General features: G+C 39.6%; 1 protein-coding gene across 1 annotated transcript; it reads left to right on the top strand.

Moving 5' to 3' along the window:
* The first annotated feature begins 1,075 nt into the window (after window positions 1-1,075).
* On the top strand, window positions 1,076-26,851 carry DNAAF5 (dynein axonemal assembly factor 5). The gene is made up of 13 exons (XM_064673099.1): window positions 1,076-1,649; window positions 2,246-2,430; window positions 3,468-3,592; window positions 4,026-4,141; window positions 7,528-7,760; window positions 10,172-10,384; window positions 12,471-12,614; window positions 16,088-16,256; window positions 18,966-19,113; window positions 21,649-21,799; window positions 23,122-23,278; window positions 25,104-25,295; window positions 25,813-26,851. The coding sequence occupies exons 1-13, from the start codon at window positions 1,103-1,105 to the stop codon at window positions 25,950-25,952; spliced, it is 2,520 nt and encodes an 839-aa protein (XP_064529169.1). The 5' UTR covers window positions 1,076-1,102; the 3' UTR covers window positions 25,953-26,851.

Raw genomic sequence — 26,851 nt, forward strand, 5'->3', positions numbered from 1 at the left:
GCTCTGGGAAGAGCGGCTCACCAGGTCCGTCCTTGGGTATTTAGAGCAAAGCCATAACACCCAGCAGCACCTCCATGCAAGGCCACGAGGAGGGTGGTCACAGCAGGGACATGGCCATGGACCAGCACATGCTGTCAGGAATACTCCAGTGCATGCTAGCATTTCCTCTGTTCCCAGGGAATTCAACACTCGTGGTTCCCACAGAATAAAAGGTCCAAAAAGACTTTGAAGGCTCACACTCAAGCTAGGAGCAGCATAACAAGAGAATAAACTCTGCTGGCAAACACAGGGCTTTTATAGAAGATTAATTTTAATTAGTTTTGTAGTTTATTGTATTTTAAATTCAGTATGATCACTCAAGAAAAGGACCCTTTAGTTTGATCCATGTTCATTGCATCCACCAGAATAGAACACAAAACATTAGGTTGTGTAAAGCACATGTTAGTACAATATGAACACAGTATGTACACACCTTAACTAATACAAATGAACACTACAAAGTATATAACGCTGCTACAGAACCTGGTGAGTTCCTGCCAGTGCCCATTGATCCCTCCAGGGAGAAAACAGGAGGAAGAAGCGATACATGTGAAAGTGGTCCGGCGCTTTCCCGTTCCCCTCAGCCCTTCCACCGCCCTCGGGGCTCTCCCGGGTTTGCATCCTTTTTTCCCCGCGTGATCAAACAGCGGGTCCCCCCTTGCCGGTACCGGCTGAACCTGCAGAACCGGCTGAACCCACCGAACCTACCGCCGCCTCCCCGGTGCTTTGGGGTGCGCTCAGCGCGGGGCAGAGCCGCGGAGGGGCTGTCACCCTGCTGCCCCTGTCCCTCTGGCTCTGCCCTCCCGCGCTGTCCCTGTCCCCCTTCTTTGTCCTCCCTCTCTGTCCCTATCCCCCCGCCCCGTCCCCTCACTCTGTCCCTGTCCCCTCACTGTCCCTGTCCCCTCACTCTGTCCCTGTCCCCTCACTCTGTCCCTGTCCCCTCACCCTCAGTCTCCCCGTCCCGGTCCCCCCGCAGTGCCCGGCACTGCCGTAAAGCGCGCTCCCGCCGTCGCAAACGCCCCGCGCGTCCCTGGCGACGCGGCCGCCCCCGCGGAGCCGGAACATGGCGGTGGCGGCGGCCGAAGGGGCCGAGGGGGCCGAGCTGTGCCAGGCGCTGTCGCGGCCCCTCAGCCTCCTCCAGCAGCCCGACTGCGGGCGGGCGGCGCGGCTGCGGGCGCTGGAAGCCATCGGCGCCGAGCTGCGGGGCCGGGCGGTGCCCGGCGCGGTGCTGCAGGAGGTGTTCGCGGCGCGGCTGCTGCGGCCGCTGTCGCGGTGCCTGGCGGGGGACGCGGCCGAGCGGTGCCGGGAGCTCGCCCTGCAGCTGCTCCAGCACGGGCTCAGCCACGGCGAGCGGCCCTGCGAGGCGCTGCCCGTGCTGCTGCCGGTGCTGGCACAGAGGCTGTGCCCGCCTCCGGCCGCCGAGCCCAGCGAGGAGCTGCGGCTCGGCCTCGTCCAGCTGCTGCTCCTCCTCCTGCAGCGCTGCGGCCCCGCCGCGGCCCCCTACCTCGGGGACATCGCCCGCGTCCTCCAGGCCACCCTCCTCGACCACTATGCCGAGGTCAGGCGGGAGAGCTGCAGGTGTGCGGTGGCCTGTGCCCAGGCCATGCCAGGTGGGGCTTAGGGACGGGCAGGGGGGGAGCGGTGGGATGGTGCGAGCCCGAGAATCCTGGGGGATGGGGGATGAGGAAGGGACAGGAGGGAACAGGGAGAGAGAGAGATGAGAAGTCGCACAGACCCTTCACGGGTGTGCTTTGCGGGGTTTGGAGGATCTGCTGGATAAAAGCCGTGCCAGGAGTGGAGGCTGAATTGTTACATGCGGGTGACAGCGGGAGGAGGAGTTAGTTCAGCTCTGATACAGTGTAGTTAAATCTGCCTGCTACACAAATGCTGCAACATTATTCAGTCTGTTGTTCGTAGTGTTACAGAAATGTTACTCCGGGTCTGTCACCCACATAAAGACACAGAATCATAGGACAACATTAATCCCCCACCCAAATGCATTAGTCCACTCGAAATGTTATCGTGTACTGCTGCTCCCAGCAGCTAATGGGTGGCATGGATATGTCCGTGCTGCTTAGAATCACAGAGTGGTTTGGGTGGGAAGGGACTTTAAAGATCATCCAGTTCTACCCTCCTACCACGGACAGGGATGCCACTCACTGTGACAGCTCACATGGTTGCTGTTTCTGTGTTTCTGCCCTAACAGAGCACTTCCACATGCAATCAGAATCTCTGATAAAACCCTTAATGCAGACAATTTCACACCAGCACTACAGAGTTCGTGTTGATGTGATTCAGGCTACTGGAGCAGTGATACAGTTCGGGAATGGAAAGTCTGTGGATGATGTTCTGTCTCATCTGGCCCAGAGATTATTTGATGAGATTCCCAAGGTGTGCTTCTCTTCTTTCTTTAGTCTGGATTTATTTTAAATCTGTTTCAGGGTGAATTTTTTTTGTGTTTCCCTCCCTCCTCCCCCAGTTTTCCATTTTCATTCATTCAATTGAGATAAGTAAATATGTCTGTTGTGGTTTAATCCCAGCCAGAAATTAAATCCCAGCCCCTTACTCACTCCCAGTTCAGGTCACCTGTCCTGGCATTGCTCCCTCCAGCTGTTTGTGCAGAGCTTGAGACACCAAAAAGTCCTTGACTTAGGGTAAACTCTGCTTAGCAACAACTAAACATCAGTGTGTTATCAGCATCATTCTCATACTAATCCAAAAAACAGCACTGTACCAGCTAATAAGAAGAAGATGAACTCTGTCCCATCTGAAACCAGGACAATTTCCCATACAAGTTTTATCAGCTGTAAACTGTCCAAACCCAAGGCTGGTGACCTATTCAGCTGCTTGCCTAATTCTGCAGGGTGTTGAAGATTGTAGGCACCTTTTTGTTTTGATGAGTACCTTAAATTCTGTCTTAAACTCTCTGTCACACCTCTCCAGGCCTTGATTTTGTGGCCTTTTCAGATACTTAACAAACACAGTATTGGTCCTTTCGTAAGATGCAGTTGAGGCAGTAATTTTAAAATTAGCTTAATCATTCCTTTGTAGTGAACAGAGGAAATCTTCTTCTGAAGATGTGTTTGGAAAGCTACAAATCCCAGAGAAATGTACATTTCTTACATTCTCAGGAAGATATTAACCATGACATTTTAGTTTTTTGAGTTAGGTCTGTACCTTGTCTTCCTCTCAGAGTTGTGCTTTCGTGCAGCAAACAGTCTCAGAGTGACTGAGGCAGTGAGAAAGCAAGGGAGTGTGATACCTTGGGTGTTACTAAAGATGCTTCATGCAAGTGAGGAAATCCTGGCTTCTTCTAATTTCTTCTGAGGCTATTGATGTGCTTTACCATACAGAAAGCAAATACTGTTTTTAATTTTTTTCTGTTATTTTCCTGACATATATAAAATAGTCCTTTTGTGTCCCTGTAGGTACGACATGCTGTAACAACTGTCATTGGAGAATGGTTGTTGCACCTACGAGATAGATATTCATATTTTCACAAGCTTATCCCTTTGTTACTTGGCAGCTTTAGTGATGAAATTCCTGAAAATGAGTAAGTGGAGCACTTTCTTCTTTTTTTCCCTCCCCCCAAATAGATGTCACACATGAAAGTGTTCCTGTGTTCACCAATGTCTTGCTTGGAGGACAAAACCCCCACTTTTGTTTGTTTGTTTGTTTTCTTAAACCCAAAATGTTGCATTATCTTCAGTAACTTTTGTTATACTGTCCTTTTATGCTACATCCAAGTGTGAGAGAGACAAACACAGAGGTAGACAGAGACAGAATTATCCCTTGGAAGAGGAAACCTCTGTCCACTGTGTACAAAAAAAGCATAAACTCTCTACTTAATGTACCTCAGTTAAATGGCAGGAATGCTTCCCATCCTTCCATCTGAATTTAAGTAGTCAGCTTTTCTAGAAGTCTCGTTTTAAAATGTTTTTCTTTTGTGGGGGCGTGATGGTATAAAACTCTTATTTTGTATCTAGGAAACTGGCTTGGACTTACTGGGAGAAGATAGGCTTGCAGTGGGAGAAGGAGAATGAAGAAGATTTGAAGGATAAGATGGATTTTAGTCTTTCACCATCTCATTATCCCAAAGGAGGTAAGTGTTGCACTGAAAGTGGTTTTTGCTTCCTGAATAGTCTCCAAGAGCTGCTGTGCAGTAATAACAGCAGAGCAGGATGTGTAATATTCATTACAAGCTGTAATGTTAGTTAATGTACAGGGGTGGCACATATTAAAAATATCACATATAGCATTTATATATAAAAAATTATTTAAATTATTTATGTTTAATTTAAATTTTAAAAATGTTGGTTCAATAACTACATTATTTTTTTTCCATTAACCATACAATGCATTTTGGAGAAAGAGTAAGAGAAAATACCTATGATGGAGAAAAGGTAAAGCAGTGGTGCAGAAACAGCAGAAAGTTCTACATCAGCCAGCAGCCAGGTGCACAATGGACACAGAGATGACTGGAAAGGAAGGCAGGATGAGCTGAGTCTTTGAGTAATGAGAACTGATCACAGCATTAATGATCCACGTAATTGGTGTGGAAGAAAAATTTGCAGTGAAATTATTTCAGACTTCTCTGTGAGACACTGGGATGCTACCAGTCCGACAGTGCACATGAAGAATGTGGGAACAGAATAATTTCTTTTATTATACACAAAAAACTGTCAAGATATGCAGAATGGGTAGATTACTTTTTCGTACTGTATGATTTATAGGTGGCTTTAAAACATTGTGTTTGCAGTAGCTTGAAGCTTGTTTCCTGTCTCGGGTTCATGAAGTTAATGTTTAAAAATATGCATATGGGAGTTGGTGAGAGAGAGGGTTTAACTGGCTCATTTATTGATTTCTGCACTCATACTTAACAGAACAAAAACTCTTTTGGTGTGAAAGAACAGGTTCATGCTTGACTTGTGCCTACGTGACAATCACATCACAGAATACCCAGCAGCAAAATCCTTTCCATGACAGTGGGTTCCGGAGTCCTTTCTTCTCTGAAATTACACTTCTTTTTTTTTCTTTAAAGTTGTTTTAGTCAGTAATGCTTGAATGAAAGGGGAAGCGCTTCATAATGGTGACTGGTATGACAGAACTGTTTAGCTTTGAAGACAGGCAAGTTGATCTGTCATCCTCTCTAACTTTTTCTCTTTCCTCCTTATTTTATATATAATTTTACCTCAGGGGTTTGTAAATTCTAAAGAGTGCTTTTACTCCCACTGGTGATGGCAGAAACATATTTCTTCTTCTGGTAGTCAGAGAATCTTTTGACATATATAAAGTGATGAAGTTGAATGTCTGAGCTCCAGTCACTTATTTTGCAATGACCATGATATAGTGAAGGTCCTAAAAGCCTTAATATCCTTGTCCTTGAAACAGGGATTACCATTTGTACAGCTGACAGTGTTATATCTTGGTCAGTTTTCTCTAGGTGTGTGTTGGGGTTTGTATGTGTGTGTGCTGTTTTGTTGGGGCTTTTTAGAGTGGCATCTATCAGTTACTTCATAATTAAATGATATGTGCTTTTGAAAATAATCTTCTTAGCACAAGAAATATGCTTCATGAATTTGGGTGACATTCCAGCCCCACATTTAATTTAATTTTCTTGGTAGAATGATGCATTTAAGGCTTGAATGTGAATATGTGTGTGTATTTATATATGACATATGTAACTAAAGAATATCTTAAAGAAATGACCTGGTAATTTTGGACTTGGGTCCCAGGATAGTGCTAACTTTAAGATATCATTTCTTCCTGCTTATCTTTACTTCCAAATTGTATGTCTTATTAACAATCAGGCTTTATGTGACAAGAGGGAAGAAAAATCAGAGGAGAGGATGATTGGCTGCTTAATCTTACAGATACAAAACTTTATCACAGCCACTAATATACCTTAGTTTCAGCTAATAATTTGTGGTGTCCTACCACAGACTGTATATGGATGATTTTTATTATATGTGTCCTTCCTCTGTGTTTGCTTTCCAGAAACATTTGAGTTTGGTTGTTTTTTTGTTGTTGGTCAGTTTTGGTTTTGGAAGGGGGGATTTTTTGGATTTTGGATTTTTTTTTTAGTATGATAATGATGTATTTTAATACTTTGTTGCCATTTCTTCTGACTTATTGAATGTACTGGAATATGTTTTTACAACTGTGAGCTAAAGGTACATTTTACTGAACTGTCCAACTGTCAGACTAATGGACCTGACACAGGAGCCCCCCTGCTTTGATCTCACAGTGACAGATCCTGCAGGTCAGAGGAAGACCAGAGTTAGACCCCATACCTGGTGTCATCCCCCCAGCTGAACAGCTTCCACTGAGCCACAGCAGTCATTGCCTTAGGATACAGGTGCAGACAGTTTATAGCAGGGAAGTCTTTGACAGGAGTAGCTACAGGGATAAATACCTACATTTGAACATCTGAAATGAAGGAATTGCTGAAAAGGATGGTCCGAATTCTTCAAACAAAATTCTGCCTGGGGTCGAATAGGATGCACAGTCTGTATTTGCTGTCTCAGGTTGATTTCTTTATTTGACCTTTTGCTGTTCATTGTCACTTTTCATAATCCAAAATGTTATCCTCCATTGACAAAAGAAGCAGCAATTCACATCCTGATGCTTGAATTTTACTTTCTTCCCTGCTCTAGGTATTTCATAAGCATTTATAAGCCTTTTGTAGTCTTCAGACCATTTACTTTAGTCAGTTTTCCTTCCCCCCTCAACTCCTGTATAATCTTTCTTGCCAATTTAAATGTGTTATTTAATTTTTGAGAGATTGAAGAGGCACATCAATGAGCTGCTTTTCCTGAAAAGGCCTTAGCAAAGAGATCATATAATAGCTGTGATTTTTAAAATACTATCAATTTGCTGGCCTGATCTATTACACAGAACCTGTACAAGCCATAGTTAGTGCCCTTTCTGCTTTCAATTTGCCAGATACACTTTTAACCTTTTCCTTTAGAGGGCACAATTGACATTGTCTGTTTTATTGCAGCTCATGTCCTCTGTGCTATTTGTGACTTTTACCTCTCTTTTCCACTCTAAATTATATTTAACTTAGTGATACTACCCTGAGTTTTGTTCATCTCTGTGTGTTTCAGTTTGTTTTTTATAAAGAGATTTGTGTTGCTATATAAATTGAAATTATTAAGGTGTGTTTTATAAAGTGGATAATGTCACACATTAACTTCCCTTTCTCTTCTGTAAATATTTTAAAACATGAAATCAAAATCACCATCCAGTAATAAATACACAACTTTTCAAAGAGTTCTGCGGAGTGTAAATTCTGCAATATATATTAAAGAAATGCAACTTGCACAGGTAAATTCCTCAGAAGCATTTGGAATATTTTGTTCTATGCTGAAACAGATACCCAGAGCTCTTACCTTGGAACTTTTAAACTTTTCTGAGAATTAATTTGCATTTGCTTTCCCTTTGATATTTCCTTTTGCTTTGTTTCTGTTTCTTTCTTTCTTCTAGTGACTCGACCAGGACTAGGTTGTCGGGAACTTGTGTCAAGAAACCTCTCCAAAATCCTTCCAGGTCTCTGTCATGATATGACAGACTGGGTTGTAAGCACAAGAGTAAAAGCATCCCAGCTGCTGTACACATTATTGCTGCATGCAGAGGATCACATCACACAGCACATGGAGCTGCTGCTTAGAACTTTGTACCAGTCGTGCTTGGATGAAGAGAGTGAAGTGGTTAAAAATGTAAGTTTAGTCTCTCACAGTAGTTGTTGCACACTGAATAAAGACTCTGTCCTTTATAGCTCTGAGTCTGACCTTACCACAGGTCACTGGAAATTGCTGAAGGATCAGGCTCAGGTTTTTATGGGTGTTAAAAGCACATGAACACTGTGCTTACCTACTATGTTAAAATAAATGTAGAAGACCGACAGTGAAGGTATTTAAACTTTAGTTCATATGCCAACCCCATGAAGCATTCATAATGACCTCTCTAAAAACCATAAGCAGTGGATTAAAGTATAAAAGCCTTGAGGTAATAAATTCAATGTAAAAGAAATGTGCAGGTCATGCCCTTTCAAGTTAATTTCACTTATCTCCCCCTGCTCCATAATCCAACTATATATTGAGGTATGTTTATTCCATGTGATACCCATATTCAGCTTTTGAATCCTTGACTTAATGCTTGGAAAATGCTGGTAATTTGTGAGGAATAATTAGCTCCGTTTTTTCTAACAGTTAATGCTTTCAACACTTTGATCAACAAATCACTAAAACAGTTGTAGTTGAAGACATTAGATAAATTTGGCAACAGAAGGACAGGTGGTACAAATGTTTTTACAATTTGAAGATAAAATCTTCTGTTCATATTTCTACACAAGGAAGAGAACATATGTATAACAAAAAAATATCCATGTAACTTACTTTACAGCTACAAATGTTATTGCTCTGGGATATTGGAAGAATGTGTTCTGCTTACTGGATGCAGGTAGTCCAACCAAATGGCCAACCCTTAAATCAGACTGTTCTTTAGGTTCTTGCTGTGAGTTGGGCTATAAGAAAACTTAAATAATTAGGAGAGTAAAGCCATGTGGCCCTGCTATCCTGACCAAATTTTCTATCATGTGCTTATTGCTATAGTTCTAAATTCAAAAGTATGTGTTCAAGCAGCACATAATTGTCCCTCGCCTTTTATTGACCATACTTGTCTCTTTCTTGAAATTCCACCACCAGTCTTCTCACAGGTGCTTCCAAGAGATTTATTCCCAATTAGGAGATGATTGCAGTACTTAATTGTACTTTTCTTTGTGCAAAAACATAAGATTCAGCAACTTGTGTTTGTGAATGCCTTTTATCTCTTAGTGATGCTGCTTCCCAGGGTACTGTGATAACATACTCTATAGTTTGTAACTGTAGAACCCAGTCCAGAGCAGCCACCAACTTGGAAAATGTCCATCTCTTTCTCCAGCCTAGTAATACCAAATGAGATATACAAAAGACCAGATGGTCTTTTATCCTTTGTTTCTTACTTTTTTTTTCCTTTTTCCCCTGTTAAAATGAGTAAACTGATCTATACAAATGTATCAACTCATATTTTTGAACTGTTTAATTGTATTGTCCAGTTTTCAGAGCAGTAAAGTCTTTTTCTCTATAGTAAATGAGGAGGACAGGGTTCACATCTACATGGAGTATGTTACAACTCCTTTGAGTCTTTGTGAAAGGAAACAGCTATAAATAGTGCAGATTTCAACTATAGAACTCATGGCTGTGTTCTTCCATTGAGACAAAAAGATTAGCGTGATTCAAGTATTAATTAGGTACAATTAAAAATCCACAGCTAAATCACTAGACTAAAAATAATATACAAAGAGAGATAAGCTTTGTGGGAATGAGCCAACCATTAAACACATAAGTTAGGAAGAAGTTTTGCTATTGCACAGGTAGTGGTGCAATAGTTGATTGTATTTTGTTTATTCATGCAGGTGATTGTAAACTTTGGGCATCAGTCAGGCTGTAAGCTCTGGTATGGTGGCATTTCACATGGAACACAACATACTGATACATCTGCAAGGCAGGGATGGCATGAAAGGGTACCAGCACCATGGGGAATAAATAATAATTTAGGCCTTTTTAGTTAAAGAAATAAGAAATGGAAAGCAGTGGGCAGTTCGTCCATGTTAGTGTTTCCACACTAAACCAGATCTGTAATATCAGCTTCAAGATATAGTACAATAACAAAAAAATTCCTCTTTCAGGTTTTTAGAGTTATAGCTTTTAATAGATGGGGGGTGGGTCCATTAAGAGTAAGCCTTGGAACAGCATTTGGAGGACAAAACACTAAACCTGCAACATCTGGTTATTTTAAACTAGAAACTTTATTACACTGAAAGTTGTACACTTCATTTCTGTGCACTGCTTTCTCATGGAAGTTTGTCTGATGAGAAGGGTGCTTGCATGCCTTATTATGTGCTTACTGAACACGTCAAGAAAATTTCTTCATGCATATAATCATTACTGAGCGAGTGGAAAAGGCCTACAAGGCAACTGCTGGAGCATTTAAAGTAACAGCTGGAATCATAAAGAGAAAAAGCCCATGATATGTTGCACAGTCTTTGTGTTTTCAGGAAAATTCTCAAGTTTTCCTGTTCCTTTTTCAGAGTGTGAAAGCAGCAGAACTGATGGGAACGTTTGTCAGCCCTAAGGTGTCCTTGAGGTTGATCACCTCAGCCTTTGAACAGACACCCAAACCCTCCTGTGTGATGGTTCTGGCTGCAGTGATTCGAGGGAGCCCAAAAGAAATCTTACAGCCTCACATGGCCCAGCTTGGCAACACACTGTCCCAGCCTGGAGTTTGCCAGCGATCTGAAGAGGTAAGGAAAGCTGGGAAACACACAGCAGGCTACAGGTTTTGACCTACTTATTTTTTCCCTGAATGTTCCCACTCTTATCCGTCCCTTGCACACCTACCCCACCCTATCTCAGGATATAGTTGTGGTTGTGTGTCTGAGACAAAACAGGAGCTTCCCTGTCCTTCCTGGGCCATGTCGTGGTTTTCTGGGCAAATCTGCTATTTCCAGAAGCTTACTGACAGTCCATCCTCTCAGCAGATGTGGGTTCAAGTTTGGGAACTGCTGTAAAAGGCTTCATATGGTGGTAGGAAAATGAAGAGGCATGGCAGGGAGAGAAGCAGCTGTTTAGTAAGTACTGTGCTAACAGAAGACTACCTTGGCTGATCCTGAGGCAGAGTTTAACCCATGTTTTGAAATTCCTTGTGTTCACAATCCAAACAAGATCATGTACTCAATCCTCATCATTAAAATAGTCCATTATAATTGGCATGTCAGGTTTCTGAAGAAAGATTCCCTCTTAATGTCATCTTATTTTTGTTTTGTATTCTTAATTCCCATTTTAAAAGGAAGCATTTAGGAGCACACTGTGTAAACTTTAGGGCCTGGTTCCTTCTCTTGAAGTGAGAATCTAGAAGGAAGATCTTTATTAATTAGAAATTTACTCCCAAGTGTATCCTTAATTAATGGCTGAGCCTGAAAATCATTTTTATTTTAGCATATGAAGAATATTCATCAATTGCTATACAAGGAGGTGAGAGATTCTCTTCAAAATGGCATGGAGATTTTTGAACCTGCAGGACTTTTTTCCCTTCACTTATTCAAATGTGGAAATAGATCTGTTACAGTTGCACAAGAGGAATCCCTATAATTTTCCCCAAATGAAATCCTGGCTTTTATTCCACCAGAGGTTTGTTAGGCTTCTGCTGTTAAGATGACCAAAAAAGGGCCAGTGCTGTGCCCTCAGAAACTCTGATTTCATGTCAGATGCAGGCTTCCCTTAAAACAGTTATTCATGTGTGCAGACTGAATCTGGCCTAATTGTCTTTTTGAGCCAATGTAAGATATATGTTTGAAGTTCTTCCTTCATTAGGTTTCTTCCCTAATGGAATATGTACCAGTGATGCAGGAATTAACCTTAATCTCCATGAAGCCTGTGATGATTAGGAACTCATATAAGTGGAAGCACTGTAACCTGATTGTTCAGATAACAACTCCCTGAAGTGTATCTGCAAAATTGCTATGAGGTTTAAGCTTACCACTTCCATTTGGCATTAGCTATAGGAGTCAGATCCATCTGCAGCTGAAGGTTTGGGGGAATTGTTCTAGCCTTTAGTCTTGGAAAACAATCTTTCTCTATATTAGCCAGTGAATGCTGCACAGACACTGTTTAGCTAAGGATTGACCATGTCCATGAGATTAATAACATTTATAGCTAACCTTTTCCTACCTAGACTTGATTTATTTTTGGGAAGTAAGTCTGTAACAATGGCCCCTTCTGTTCACTGACAGCTCCATGAATGTCTGATGCACTTTATCATAGGAGTCATGGCAAACTAACTGACAACAGTATTGACTTCAACTGGTATCAGTTGAATCAAGATAACATGAATTATATTGAATCAAATGAGATAAATTGGCTGAGATAAAAGCAAACGCTTGGGTTTTCTTGGTTTATGTATTTAACTGTCACTGTTCATCCAAAATAGTCAAACATGGAATAATATTTCAAAGAGTTGTAACAAATACGTTATTAATTAACAAATTGCACTTCAGAAAGAGAAAGTACTATCAGCAAGCACTTCAAAATGCTTTGATGTTTTTATTCACCATTCACCAGTGGAACCATTGTGTGATTAAGAGCAGGGTCATTTATTTTACTAACAGGACAAGGTAAATACAAACAGACAGTGTGGGAGGAAGATTATATTGTATTCTATAAAAAGTAGAATGTAGGTAGTCAGAAGAGCTAACATTAAATTATCAATATGTTACCAATGTAGAGGATTATACAGTGCTCAGACTTTATTACTGTCATTTCCCATCTCTTAAAAAGAATGTTATATTATCTAAGAAAACATAATAACTGTCTGCTTTTGTTAAAAATCAGGTCTTTTATATGGAGCAGTTGCTTTGTTGTGTGCAAGCATTGATTGAAGTGTGCCAGGAAGACTGCAAAGAAATTAGCTTGCAGCTAATGAAAGTTTTGGTGACCATAATGGCAATACCATCCTCTCAGGACCTTAAAGAAAAGGTAAACTATGAGCTGGTTTAATATTTTATTCTGTTTCTGACTTTTACTATTGAGACACTTTGTCTAAATGGAGTTAGTTGTGGGGAGTAATGGCTCGAGGATGGTCCGAGGTTGTGCTTCTCTCACTGTACAGACTGTATATGGTTGATAACAGAATTAAGATTGGAGTTGGGTTTACAGTTTGGGATATAAGTCACTGGCCAGTGAATATTTGGTTATACACAGGAAAAAACTCAAATTTATTTTCTGTCTTTTAAGGAACAATTCACCTAGAGATCAAGAGCTCTACTAGCCTTAAAAAAGTGATGGTTTCATAGTAATTTTTTAATCTTTAGCCAGAGATCAGACTGATTTTACAGTAGTTGACCTTTTTACCTCCACACCAGAAACAAAAGTTTAGATGTCGCAGGAATGCTTTAAAATCAAGGACAGCTGTACATGCCCACATAATAGATGAGCTTTTTTGGCTTAACATTATCTCACCCCCTTATTTCTCTCTTCCTCTTTCTTCCCCGAGCTAAATATCATATAAATCAACGAGCCATCCTCGTGCAGTACAATTATGACCTCTCCCAGTTGTCTTTTTTCAAACACACACCTTAAATGCGGTGACTATTCTACTTCCTTTTCTCTTGCTCCCAGGCATGGTATTCCAAAGGCCTGTGTAGCATCAGTATTTATGGCCCCAGAGCTGACAGGCTGCCTCCAAGGAGGCATGAGGTATTCTGGAAGAAATAAAGTAGAACAAAGCTTGAAACAAGTATTGAAAAGACTTCACAGGTCAAAGAGGGTTGGGGTGACAATCTGTCTAATGGAGAGCCAGTGCAAGAGTGGGATTCTGAAGGGGTTGGAAATGGTGTTTGTTTGCTTGGGGCTTTTTTGAGACAAAAAATCTGTCCAAGTAAGGTTGGATCTGGTATGTTTTGTGGTATCTTGTCTGTTTATCCCTGCAGTGGACTATAAAGTCAGCAAGGTCCATTTAAAACATTACAACTTCATACTCCTACAGAGAAAGCAGTCTCATAGCAATAAATCCTAATTTTCATATATGGAAAAGTTAATCTCCCAAGATTATTAAAGGTTTAAGATGTTCCTGCAGTTGCAGATGATTTTTTAAGTTGACAAGACTTTGGATAAGAATCTTTTTTCTCATTAGCCTTTCTTTCAGCTAGACACATAGAAAATCTGGCAGTGAGATTACATAATTGCAATATTTCAAAAGTGCCACAAAGACAAATATGGCTTGAGTTTAATTTTTTTCCTCCAGTTACCGACTGTTCTGTAACTTCAAAGTGAGCTGTACATCTTGCAGGAGGCAAGAAGTCCCTGTTAAAAGAGCTTAAGAACATACAGAACAAAAGTATTACGGCTGCTGTACAAGTATGAATTTGTTGTTCAGAGAAGAAATCTGTATTCAGGATCAAAAGATTCTGAGTATAAACATAAATTATCCAAAAATTAGCATTGTAGAGCTTCAATTCAGGCTTTACTGCAAGGGGACAGGAGATCACTGAGATAGTGGAGATCACAACTGATGGGACCTGATGGTGAACACTCAGGTCTTGCCTGATTTTTGGCCCCTTTGCTTTGTGTCCATCACCTTTCTGGTTGCTCGGGGCTGAGGGAATGGACCAAGACCACCAACTGAGCACAGCAGTGGCACGAGCAGGAGGGTGGTTTACAGCCCCAAAGAGACTGCAGCCATTTCAGTTGTGAGTCTGTTATGCATGATTTGAGCTTGTCAGTGGTTTAACTGGTGACCTAAGGATAAAGTTTTGTTTCATTACCAGTGCCCTGTGCTATCTTAGCTTTTCTTTTGGCACACTTCAAATAGTAGCATGAAAATAACGTGTCATTAAACTTTCGAATAAGGGAAAGAAAATCACCTTTGCTTTTTATTTTTATTTTACTGTGAGATGCTTCTTAATGAGAAGATATGCATCAGTCTAGTCATATTTAATTTATTCTCTCTTTTTAATTGCACTCTTGAAACCACTGAAAGTTTATTTTAAATCATATGTGAACAATGTATTATTTTGTATCTCTTGTTCAGTGGAAAAAAACCCTTGTGTGTTATGGTGGGATTAATAATGGGGAACAGTTTCTGTCTTGACACATTCTGTAAAATGTTCCAATTAATTTACAAATAACTTATATGTAATATATTCATTTGTTTGAGTTGTTTTGGCTGGCTGGCAGAATGCTCCCAGAAAGGAGAAATCTATTGTGCTTGAGGCAGGCAAACCTGCCTTAAGAGTAACCTTTGTCCTTAGCAATTCCTGACTTATATTTTTTTTTTCCTAGAATTCTCATTTATTCTCTCCACATCTGGTCCTTCCATAAAAACATCTTTGTCTGGCAAGTGATTAGTCTGTAAGAGTCTAAAGGTCCTAGACATGTTCCAGCTAACTTGTGTGGTTGAGTTCAGCTTAAAAATATTAAAACTATGAGTACAATTTGTAGTTCTACTGAAGCACTGAGAGTCAAATGATGTCACTCAGAGCTCTGCACTACATCTTTCCCTGCTGGAACTGGCCATGCTGGCAGCACATGTTATTCCTTAGTGGGGTTCCTTATGGTGTCTTGCTCCTCATCATTGCTTCCCTGTCTACTGAAATCACTGAGACTATAGATGCTGCTTCCAGCATGCTTTTAATCTCTTCCTTGGAGGAGTTTTATGCTCCTGGTAGTTGCCTTCAGGAATTGTAAAAGCAAATTTTCCTTTCCTTTGAAATACATCTGCTGCAAGTGATTAAGAAAATCAATAGGCTTCCTTGCCAAGCATCATGATCACGTCTGGAATTCATTTAGTAGTTCTTTTTACGTGTTTCATCTGTACATGTTTTATTTGCATATCTCATGGAATAGTCTAACTATAAATATGAAGAAGATATTTCCAATGTAACAGTGAATTTTGGTACTTATAAGCAACAGAAGTTGAGAATTTCAAAATGATCCTGCCCAGCTACTGTCAAGAGAGAACGTCTTGCATAATTAAACTGGGGGGAAGAAGGGGGAGAGGGGAAATGCCAGCTCTTCTCTGACCTGCAACAGCAATGGTTTTTGGAAGCTGCCATAGCCTGTTAGATGGGCTTGTGAGAAATTCCTCATATGTTAATGTTTTAAATCATTCTTAAATTAAGGAGAAAAATCACTGCATCTTTATAAGCACTAAGAGCCTTTTTTATGATGTGGTTAGTTTTTGGATAGGTCTGCACACAGATTAGAGACTCTTTCATTTTGCTGTTAGGTAGCTGTGTTCCTCATGATTTCATTTTGAAATCAGGACAAATGTTTCACTTCAAGTAAAAGTTAATGGATATGATATAGGCAGACATTAAATATCAATCTTGATTGTTTAAGTAGAAACAATGAAAATCTTCTTGTGCCCCTTCTGTTCTTAGGAGTTTTAAAAGTTTGGGTTTTTTTATTAATCTCGTTTCAGTTAAAGTATTCTATCTCTGTTTTAACAGGTGGAGAAAACAATGTCTTCATTAGCTGAAGTGCAGAAACTGGATAGTTTTCATTGTCTCTACAAGCAGCACATAATTCAGCTCATGGAGTGGGTTTCAGTGTCGTGTGATGGGTGGAGCTGCTACTCTCCAGAAGTGTTACAGTTAGAGGTCATTGCAACCCATTCAGGTACCACTTATTTAGTAATCCTAAAAAAAAATTAGTCTCAATCTCCATAGCCTGCAGCCAGGTTGTGTTTTGTAATGAACAGTGTAATACTCAGAAACTTCACAAGAACATGATGGAAAGCAAAACAAATGTTGAAGCAGCTCATATTGCAAAAGACTCCTTGGCTGCAAGGAGCCTGTTAAAAGCACTTATGGAAAAGTGCACTTTCAGGTAAATGAAATAGGTGAGCATTAAACTGATGTACCTTATCTGTCCAAAAATGTATCTATTTTTTCCATCCATTCACTGGTCTTTCAAAGGATACTTTCTGTAACAAACACTTCCTCACCGTTGTTCTTCAACACGTGACTGTGTAGAGATGAGTGAAACACTTGGGTGCACTTTTCACATGCCTTCAGTCCTGCACAGTGAACACCACTCTGACACAGCTCTCCAGGTTGCAGCTACAGCAAGGGCCATGGTGACAGGCAGCTCTTCTCACCTAGACACACATTTGAAGATTATTAGAATGGAAAATCCTCGTAATTTGTTTTTTTTCCTTTTTGTTGGTTGAACAGGGGACGTCAGACAGTCACTTCAGCTACAGGTGAAGTATCATTGTGGCTACTGCAGATAGTTAAATGTGGACAGGTGTATTTTAAAGGACTCTATCTTATGCATTTAATCCTTGAATCTCAAAAAAACCCTCATCAAACCTGTGTGAAGCACCCACTTGCTGGTTTGTGCAGCTACCGCCATAAGCACTTTTTCTGGTTTTCATCTGTGGAAAGAACAAAAAGTTTTTTCAGTGCAAGATCTGAGGGGCCAACTTTTCTATATATTTGTACTCCCATTTCCATGACTGAGGGACTTCTAGACAGTTGTCTCTGTTTTCCTTAATGCTAAATAAATCATCAAATGTCTGGGCAAACATTTTGGCTTGCACCCAACACTGGTAATATGCTATTGTCTGTGTTTTCTGTCTGACACAGCAGCTCCTAGAGCTATTTTTTTTTCTTTCTTTTCATTCCCACACATAATGTTGTTTTTAATCAATTTAATCAACTTTACTCATTTCACATTTCTCAGTTTTTACTGTTTTCCAGGAAAGTATGCTTAAGCTGAAATTAGCAATGTAGTTAATTTTGTTTATTTTCCATCTGTTGAATTTGCTGTTATCAGTTTGATATAATAGTAGTAGCTTATGAATGTCTCAGAACTCACATGAAGTGGTGTATTTTGAATAAATGCTGTGAAAATAAAGACCTATTTGTTGGCACAGACATTTAGCAAACTGCAGTTCAACACCCTCTATTGCTTCAGTCTAGACAGTGAAAATTTGGGGGTTTGTCATTATTATTTTAAACATTAAATTTCCAGATATTATTAAATGCTATTGAACTTGTTTTGGAATCTTGAATACTTCAATCTGTCCGTTCCATGTGTGAGGAATATTCATGTCATCAGAAATGCCAGTGTTGTGTCTCCTTCTGGGAACATTTTCTGAGTGACTGGGGTTGAATGGAATGTGCATCTCAGGGATGCAAAGCTGAAGAAGTTCCTGGAGTAGTTTATTGCAAAAATAGAGCAGAAAGAGCATTCACAGCTAGAAGCTTGTGTACGGTCTCTGTGTACTCTTTGTCTTTAAAACCATGCAGATGTTAATCCCTATCAAGGAGAAAGGCACAAACTTCCTTCAGTTTCAGGAAAATAATTTCTTAAAATGTTGGGATAACAGCTTAGAGTTCTGTTTGTTTATTGTTTAGAGGTGAAAACAGAATTCATCAGAGGTGTGAAAATATTGACAAACTAACGAATTAATTTAGAAAATATTTTTATTTCAAATAGCTCCTAAAATTCATCATATTTTAGATTCTTTTGTACAATGCAAATAAGCATCACTTAGACATGGAGAAAGAATGCTGCTGCAGTAATTCTATTAGCCAACTTTTGAAGCTGATCCTTTCAACCATGCCCTTTCCTGTGCCTCCAGGAGTCATGAGCACCTTTCTTTGAATGCTGCATGTGGAAAAACCTGAAAGAAGAAAAAAGTGTAATTAATGTTGCTGTATGGAGAGGGGTGTCAGGGTCATACCAGATTCAGTATAATTTTTCATTAAATTTAATGAAACCAAAATTTTTTGCCTAGCCTTAGACTTTCAGAGTTACTTAGGAACAGCATTAATCCCCCACCCAAATGCATTAGTCCACCCAAAATGTCCTCTTGTACTAATGGTCCCAGAAACTACTGGGTGTCATGGATATGTCCATGCTGCATACAATCATGGAATGATAGAATAGTTTGGGTTGGAAGGGACCTTAAAGACCATCTACTTTCAACCCCCTGCTGTGGGCAGGGACACCTTTCACTAGACCAGTTTGCTCAGAGCTCCATCCATGGCCTTGAACACTTCAGAGATGGGGTAGCCACAGCTTCTCTGGGCAATAGCAAGCTGACTAAATGAGATGTGAGAAAACAGATCCTCAGGGAGCACCATACTGCCACAGCCAAAACTGTGGGTACCTGAGCCCATGAGGAGTTAGTCTGGGCATTTGTGGCCCCCCTAATACGATGTAATGTGGATACTTTTAACAGCTGCCATGCAAGAGGGGAAAGCTAAGTACTATTTTAATACCAGATGTATTACAAATTTTATTGCACTCACACGTTAAACATCTAAACAGAACTTATTAGTAGTCTGAAATAAGCTTTACCTCCTTGTTTTCTAGGTCCTGTCATAGGTGAAGCTCTCGATGACTTTATTCTCATTCTGAAGACATGTCTTCAGCCAAACAAAGATCCCCAGATGCGGTTAAAACTTTTTACTGTTTTATCACAGTTGTTCCAGAAAGCAAGTGAAACCATCAATTCTCAGGGGTAAGTGGGGGTCTGATTTCACACAGCTATTTGAACACTACAGTGGCATTAAGAAGTAATAACCATGGTAGTTATTTAACCCTTATAACCATGCCCATGTTGGCATGTCTTGGAGAAAAAAGACTTTCCCACCATCTTCTACAGCATATTTTACTTGTATTTTTGAACAATGATTAGAAGGGTGGAGTGCAATAATTTTTAAAAATATATAAATAAATTCAAGTCTAGACTTTCTCCACTGTAGTCTTCCTACCTTTTGAACTGAAAGCTTCAGTGTGAAGTGTGCTGTTACTTGTTTCTATATTTTCAGGAGGCAATATTAAATTCCCTATTCATATAAGAAATGTCTTTGTTGTCAGTAGATTACTTGTTTACTTTCATGGAAATTACTCACTGTTAGAATTAAGTTACACAGATTTACAACAATAAAATCTGAAAATGGAAAGAGGAGAATTTAATTGTATCACCAACAGCAAAAATACATCTTAATGGTAATGAGAGATAGTCTTGGGAAGTAGCAATAAGTTGCAGTTGCACTGTTGCTTTCACTGCTGCCATTAATTTGTTTAGCTCCTTAAAATTATCCTAACAGCTTGGATAGGAAGGCTTTTGGTTATTCTGCTAAACACAGTTGTGTGGTCATTTAATTGTGTTTGAGTCTGACATAGAACTGAGTCAGATAATTGCCAGATACTGCTTTACTGATTCTATTTCAAGGCACTAGAACAAAGATTCTCCCAAGCAGCTCAGCATTATGGTTAACATAATGCTGGTGGAATTTACCTTTGTGTTTGCACAGATCGTTTTTCATTGCATTTTAATAGAAGGTTTTATTAAAAACAGAAGCAGCTACTGATCAGATAGCACAGAGCTGCTTTTAGTTTTGGAGCTGAAAGGAAATTTCAAATGATGGTGATCATTAGTTATATTTTTTTTTCCAGCAACTTTTTTGAATAGAAAATTATTAATTCTCAAAAATGTGTTTAAAATAATAGATCTAAAGAGTTTTACAGATTTGGATGTGTCTAATGGGATGTCAGATTTCTTGTTATTACTTAAGTGCCATCTGCTGACAGGAAGCAGGACTGGCTGGATCTCTGCCTTCCTCAGACACCCAGGGCTCCCTTGCCACAGGGCAAAGCAGCAGCCAGGTGTATCTATTTTCATCATGTTGCAGGTAGAGATTTGCAGGTGTTTGTGTGTCAGTAGATAACTATTGTGCTTTAGTCAGGTTATACCCAGATAACATGGACTACCTGCAGTGGGTAAAAGGTTGTTACAGGAAAGAAGTAGCTACAGTTATATTTCTTATTACATTGAAACAATATTATTATGGAATTTTTTTGTTGCTGGTTTATCCTTGCTGGATGATTTTGTTTTGCTTTTGTGTGGATTTTTTTTTAAGTGCTTACTGATAAGTTAGTTGTTAACATGTACCTGTTTTGTTCCTCCTGTGGCTTGGCACATCATGAATGGGCCACTTACTCATCCTGGAAATGCAGGACTCTTAGAAAAGTCAACAAGAGCTTCTTCCCTTTCTGCCAAGCACCAGGGTGGTGATGTGCTGTTTGGCACTCAAGTGGTCACAGTTTGAACAGAAGTTTGAACAGAGTGGGCAGGAATCAGGGTAGATTTAATCTGTTACTTGCCAATCTGTTTGTATGCTGCCAGCTGATTTTTAAGGCAGTGAATAACCTGAGCTCCAGTTACTTGCCACAGACAGGCATTAATGTCTCTTTGATGCAGCAAAGTATTAATTAACTTGTGTGTAAGACCTATATCTTTCTCTCTTAATTTAAAATTGTTTGAAATGGAATTAAATGGCTGTGAGGGAATCCTGCCTATTACAAGTACTGACTCTCACAGCAACTTTTAGCATAAGAGTCATTTAATAGAAGAGGAGGAAGAAGCATCAGCAAAAACATCACAAATTTGTGTTTGTGATAAAAACAAACTAGTATTGGGACTGTCACCATCAGAAAATCCTGCTGACCTCTCATCCTTGAGGGAGATGAGTTTCGGAGCCAAGGGAGAGCTGAAGTATTTGTAGGCTCCCTGCAGGATCTGAAGGTCAGGTATCATCAATAGCAGTCATTCTTTTGACATTATAAATACTTTTCACTGGACAGTCTCAAAGGGCCTCACAGATATTAATGAATCCTCACAGCACTCACATGGGGTGTGTTATCTCCACTTCACAGGCAGAGCAAGTGAGACAGAGAGAAGGTAAGTAGTTTACTAAGATAACAGTGAGTCATGGGCGTCGTCTGAAGTGGGAAAAAGTCTACCCTCCCCCTGCCATGAATGTTAGGTATTTGTTTAAATATTATCTAGAAAAATTAAGTTATGAAAATCTTATCACATACATTACAATCACATTGGCTTATATGATTTTATTTAGGTTTTTTTTTTAGAGTCTTCTTTTTTCCCTTTTCTGTCTATATTTCTATGACAGAACATTCTCTTTTACATCCTGTCAGTCTCTTTATCACTTTCTCATGAACCTTTATTTTGCTTTCTTATTTTTGGCTTCAGGCTGTTCCCTAGCTACCTTGAGACTGTGATAAAAGACATCCTGGCTCCTAATCTGCAGTGGCATGCTGGAAGAACAGCAGCTGCCATCCGTGCTACAGCTGTATTGTGCCTTTGGGCTCTCATCCACTGTGAAATGCTTTCACCAAAAGAGGTAAATTCTCTCCTTCTCGTCCTTTGAAATCTTAGGCAGGAAAACAAAATAAATGCAAGGGGGGAAAAAAAGAATAAATCCTTATGGTAAGTAATATTTTCAGATGGATGGACAGTTTTCATAATAAAATTCCTTAATTGTAATTGAATATTAATGACTGAAACAGTCAGTGGAGAGATGATGTCCTGGTAGGAGACCTGAGGCCAGCAAGATGCTGAGCTGTAGGACTGGCTAGCATCAAATTTTTGTAGATATTTTTTCTAATATAACATCAATTCTGTAGCACAAAATACTGCACACTATTAAGACAACAGTTTGGGCACTTGACATTGTTGGACTCGTAGCCTGTGCCTGTGCAGCAGCACTGGAACCAGTCAGGACATGCTGCTGTGTCACGTGGCAAAGACAAGTTGTTTGGTTGCCTTGGAGCCCACAGGTCCATTTAGGGGAAAAAATTAAAATCTGAAAGACTCCTGGAAAGGGCAGGAGGAATTGAGATGGAATGTGAAGAATATCTGTAGAAACTGAAGTGGAGACCTAGCAAGGACTACACTTCCAGAGATGTTACCCACCAGTGATTAAGGATTCATTGAATCTGAGGGGGTTTCTGAAGCATCTTTGCTAACAAAAATGGCACGTGGAGATAATGCACTGGAAATATTTAAAATATAAGGGCATTTCTGAAAAATAAATTGAATTAAAATGTTACTAAATGTTCATAGTCTTTATAGCCTTTATAACAGACAAAAGTGCTTAAACACACATAACTGGTTGAGTTCATACATACAAAAACATTGGTATCAAGATTACTGTTCCAGTTAAACATTTTTTTTCTGAATCGACGCCTCAATGTCTTTTTTTTCACTAATGGATAAGAAATGTACATAATAAAGTGAAATTCCGACTCTCCCCAAGACATCCCATCCCATCCCATCGCTCGCTGTCAGAGCCGGAGCGCCATCTCCTGGTACGGGCGCGTCATCCTCAGCTCCGGTTTGGTTGAACCCTGGCAACAGTTTGGGGTTTGTTTTTTTACAGGCGAGTAAGTTTTAAAGCTTTTACAAGTTACATAAAACTCATCTGCATGTACACTGAGCATTCATGAGCTGGATGATCGACTGGTGGATTTTCATTTTCCAAGAAAGTTTAGAGGCAAAAATAGAGCTGTATAGCTTCTGAGATTTTCACTTTTAAAATTAACTTTTTAAACTAAGCAAACCAGTATCTGTCAGAGCTAATGGTAACTGCTCTAACCACTAAAAATATTGCTTTAAAGTGACTGAAAAGCTGTTTTTCTTCTATGCTTTTCCTATTAATTGTAGATCTTAAAAGTCAAAGATGAGCTAATGCCCCAAATCATTGCTTCCATGGATGAAGACTCTAAAATTACTCGACTGATGGCTTGTCGTATTGTTGATGCTTTTTTAAAAGCCTGTGGGAGGCAGTTTGATGAAGATAAATTTAAGAACACTTACACAGGTAAGTGTAAATGTTTAATTGACTGGAGGGGTTGTTTATTGTTGTTGTTTTGGTGTGTTTTTTTTTAAATCAAGATCTCCATGTGGAAGAATTACATTTGCTTTTTTTTACCCAAAGCATCACAGTTAGCTCAGCTTTTAAGGGTGAAAAGCACCATGCTGGAGCAGTTGGCAGATTTGCTGTATGGCTTTAGGAATCACTGTGCAGGTTGTCCACATCACCTGCAGACTCACTGCAGCACTGAAAGCACTAATACAGACTAGGAAATGACAAATATTGCTGCATGTCACTGTGGCATCTGGCTTTAATCCCACATGAAGAGCAAAAAGCCTTTAAACAATTTGAGGTACAAATAGGGGCAGATTTTATGTAGACTCATTTCTCACCCCTTCTTATCTCACTCCCATAGACATATTCTAATGCTATTTCTGTGTTCTCTTAGTGAGTATTTTAACTATTTCAGTAGTTCTCCCCTAGAGGGTAATTTTATAGATACTAAGGAAATGGAAAAAAAAAGTGCTCACAGAATCATACCATTAGCAGCATTTTTGTTTATGAGAGGTATTTTAATTTCTTAATCCTGCAGACACTGAGGCATGGTTTAAACTGCTGAGAGAGGCTGCATAAAATGTATAAAGTACACAGACACATTTTAGAAACTCCAGGTGTGAAACACCTGAGCAGGCATTGCTGAGTGTGACTCCAACAGCACTTGCAAGACCTTCCTGTAGCAGGTTTTTAATGGCAGTTTTTCCCTTCACTGAAGGGCATTACAGACAAGTTCATGTCCTTTGGAAATGTCCTCGCTCCCAGTTTGGCCAAACTGAGCAATATTTCCAACGTCATTATCCACTAAGGCCACTAGATGGAACTTCACTCAATATTTTGGTCTGTGCAGGGCTTGCCAGTACCTCGTCTGCATTGCTTCAGAGTTTAGTCTATATGAAATAATGTGCTAAGTATAGTGAGAGCAGAACAGTGCTGCAGTATATAAATGGAAGTCACATTGTTCTCTGTGCTGTGTTTGAGGGCCAAGAGCAAACCATTTCAGTGTACCATAAATAGACTTGAATAGGTAGTGGGTTGGGGTTTTATCTAAAAAAAAAACAACAAACAACCAAAAAACCAAAGAAGAGAACCCTACAGAACTAGTCTAGAGTTCTGTACTGTAAAATAGAGCTAGGATCTGTAATGCTTCTTGGGATAAAGTTTAAATGCTAATCCATGAATCAGAAGTACAGACTATTCACATATATGTACCAGAATTTATGTTCTCATGTATACAAGTAACTTGGACTTTCCCAGTCTCAGCATCTTAATGACAGATACTCTTTCTTACATAGTACAGTAGGAATCTAACAATAAACATATTTATTTTGGAGGGGTACATGATCAGACAATTGTCAAAGTATAGCTTTGCACCTTGCATGTTCAACTAGTCTGCAGTGCAGTCATTCACTGAAACAGTAACATTTGATAGAAATACTGCACTTTATAGAGCATAGAAGTACTTAAACTCTGTAGTTCTGTAATGCATGAATAGACTTTCATAGTGCCTTGTTAGGAGTGCTAGAGAATGTTCAACTAATCTAAATACTTCCATGTATATCTTTATTAATGTTTTTGGCAACATAACAATCCAATAACAATGCACCACGTGTTTCTAAGAACAATGTGATACATGTATTCATAATATTCAAAAGACAGAAATACGTCATAAATGCAACAATAATTTCAGTGATGACAGAAGACTTTTTTTTTTCGAATGCAGAAGCTAACTGCCCTGTTCACAGAGCTGTTTGGTTATTTACATGCTCCTTTTCAGAGGTTTTAAAGCGTCTGGATGATGCTTCGTGTGATGTACGACTGGCAGCTGCTCACACCTTGGCTAATTGGTTTAAGTGCTTAAAGGACAGTGCTGTGAAATCTGCAATGGAAGGTCATATTGAGTTTCTCTACCAAGAACTGTTGATACATCTCGATGACCCAGATCAAAATCTCCAAAATGCAGTCCTAGGTAAGACTTTCAGTCATATGTACTTTGAACAACACTTTTTAAATCATCATTCTAAGTGTTCTATGAAAGTGGCACATCCAGACAGAGGATAATCCTGACAGGCTGGAGCTTTCCTTTAGGTTTCAGTGGGTATGAGCTCCGACCTTTTACCTGTGTGCAGAATGTAATGTTTTGTCCTGTGTTCACCGGGGGGGAAATATCAGGGCAGCTGAACTACCAGAGAGTTTACAGATGGTAAACAGGATATGGAGCGTAGAGCCCCACCATTGCAGGATGTGACCATATCCCAGCCTGCTTGATAGGCTCCCTGGAATTTGTTAGTGTGTCAGCCTGTGTTCAAGAACATAAATGTCAAAACACAGACCTCAGCAAATGGGAGAGGGAGGAATGGGGGTGTAATCACTGCGCCACTCATAGAACAACTATTGCCACGTTCGGTTTCAGCTACATTTGAGAGAACTTGGATAGAGAAACACAGAACAGCTAATGATTTATAAAACATATTTTTGTTTTGCAGAAGTTTTAAAGGAAGGAAGTGTTTTATATCCAGATCTGCTGGTGAGAGAAATCGAAGGGGTTGTACATAAGCATCAAACGCCGCTCTATTGTAATCAGCTACTACATCACATTCAGTCAGCCAAGGAATCAGCTTTGTGAATAGCTGCTGAGATTCTTTTTACTGAACTGATCTGAAATCTGTATGACCTGGATTACTTTCATGTTTTCTTTTGCTAGAGAAAGGCTGAGCTGAAAATAGATTGTTTTTTCTTTGTAAGTTCACTGTTGGCTCATTAAAAAGTCAAGTTGGCACAATTCTGTGTTCTTTGCTGCTTGAACGGTTCTTTGTATTTGCTAGCAATAAAACAATGTTTTAATTCACTTTGCATTGGAAGTTTTTCAGATACAAGGTTTAAAGGAGGAATGCTTTTTCAGGAATTTAACACTGTTTATAATTAAGAAAGATTTTTTAACAAAGTAATAATTTAATGTCAAAGTTATTAACATAATAAAGCAAGGACTCAGTCTTTCAAGGAGGATTTCAAACTCTGGATAAAATCAGACTTTGCAGAGTCAGGTCTGTGAGGATCAGTTTTATAAGGGAAAAAAAAGCAGCCAAACTTCTCTTGTATAATGCAGCAAAATTTATAATGTTCTGAGTACTCATATTTATGCTGGTATAATAGGGACATAGTAGGTGTCACTAAAAGAATAGTTTTTATTGTTATTGTATTACATTTCATGACTGAGAGTAAAGCTGAATTTTTTAAATTAAGGTTTATACATGGGAGGAAATGTGCTGTTTTGTCATTTAGATTGTATATTTAGTTTCTAGATTTATATTTTTGTACTAAATATATCACATTTGCAGTTTTTATGTTTATACCGTTGTGCCTTGGAAAGCAAGCAACATTTGTTTTCATGTTGCCTTGTAATTAAATTCTGGAGCTTTAGGTTAAAGCTTGATTTGTTTGGGGGTTTTGTGATACCTTTGTAGTGTATAAGTTTTAGTGTTGTCTTATATTCTCAGCTGTGTAATAAAATAAGTGAGCTCCTAA

The sequence above is a fragment of the Pseudopipra pipra genome, chromosome 16 (genome assembly GCF_036250125.1).
Source record: "Pseudopipra pipra isolate bDixPip1 chromosome 16, bDixPip1.hap1, whole genome shotgun sequence".
Taxonomy (NCBI): domain Eukaryota; kingdom Metazoa; phylum Chordata; class Aves; order Passeriformes; family Pipridae; genus Pseudopipra; species Pseudopipra pipra.

Excerpts from the sequence above, each read along its gene's own strand:
- DNAAF5 (XM_064673099.1), top strand. The coding sequence starts at position 1,103 with ATGGCGGTGGCGGCGGCCGAAGGGGCCGAGGGGGCCGAGCTGTGCCAG. Across the intron at positions 7,761-10,171 it reads AGAGTGAAGTGGTTAAAAAT|AGTGTGAAAGCAGCAGAACT; the intron begins GTAAGTTTAGTC and ends TTCCTTTTTCAG. Across the intron at positions 23,279-25,103 it reads ATTTAAGAACACTTACACAG|AGGTTTTAAAGCGTCTGGAT; the intron begins GTAAGTGTAAAT and ends GCTCCTTTTCAG.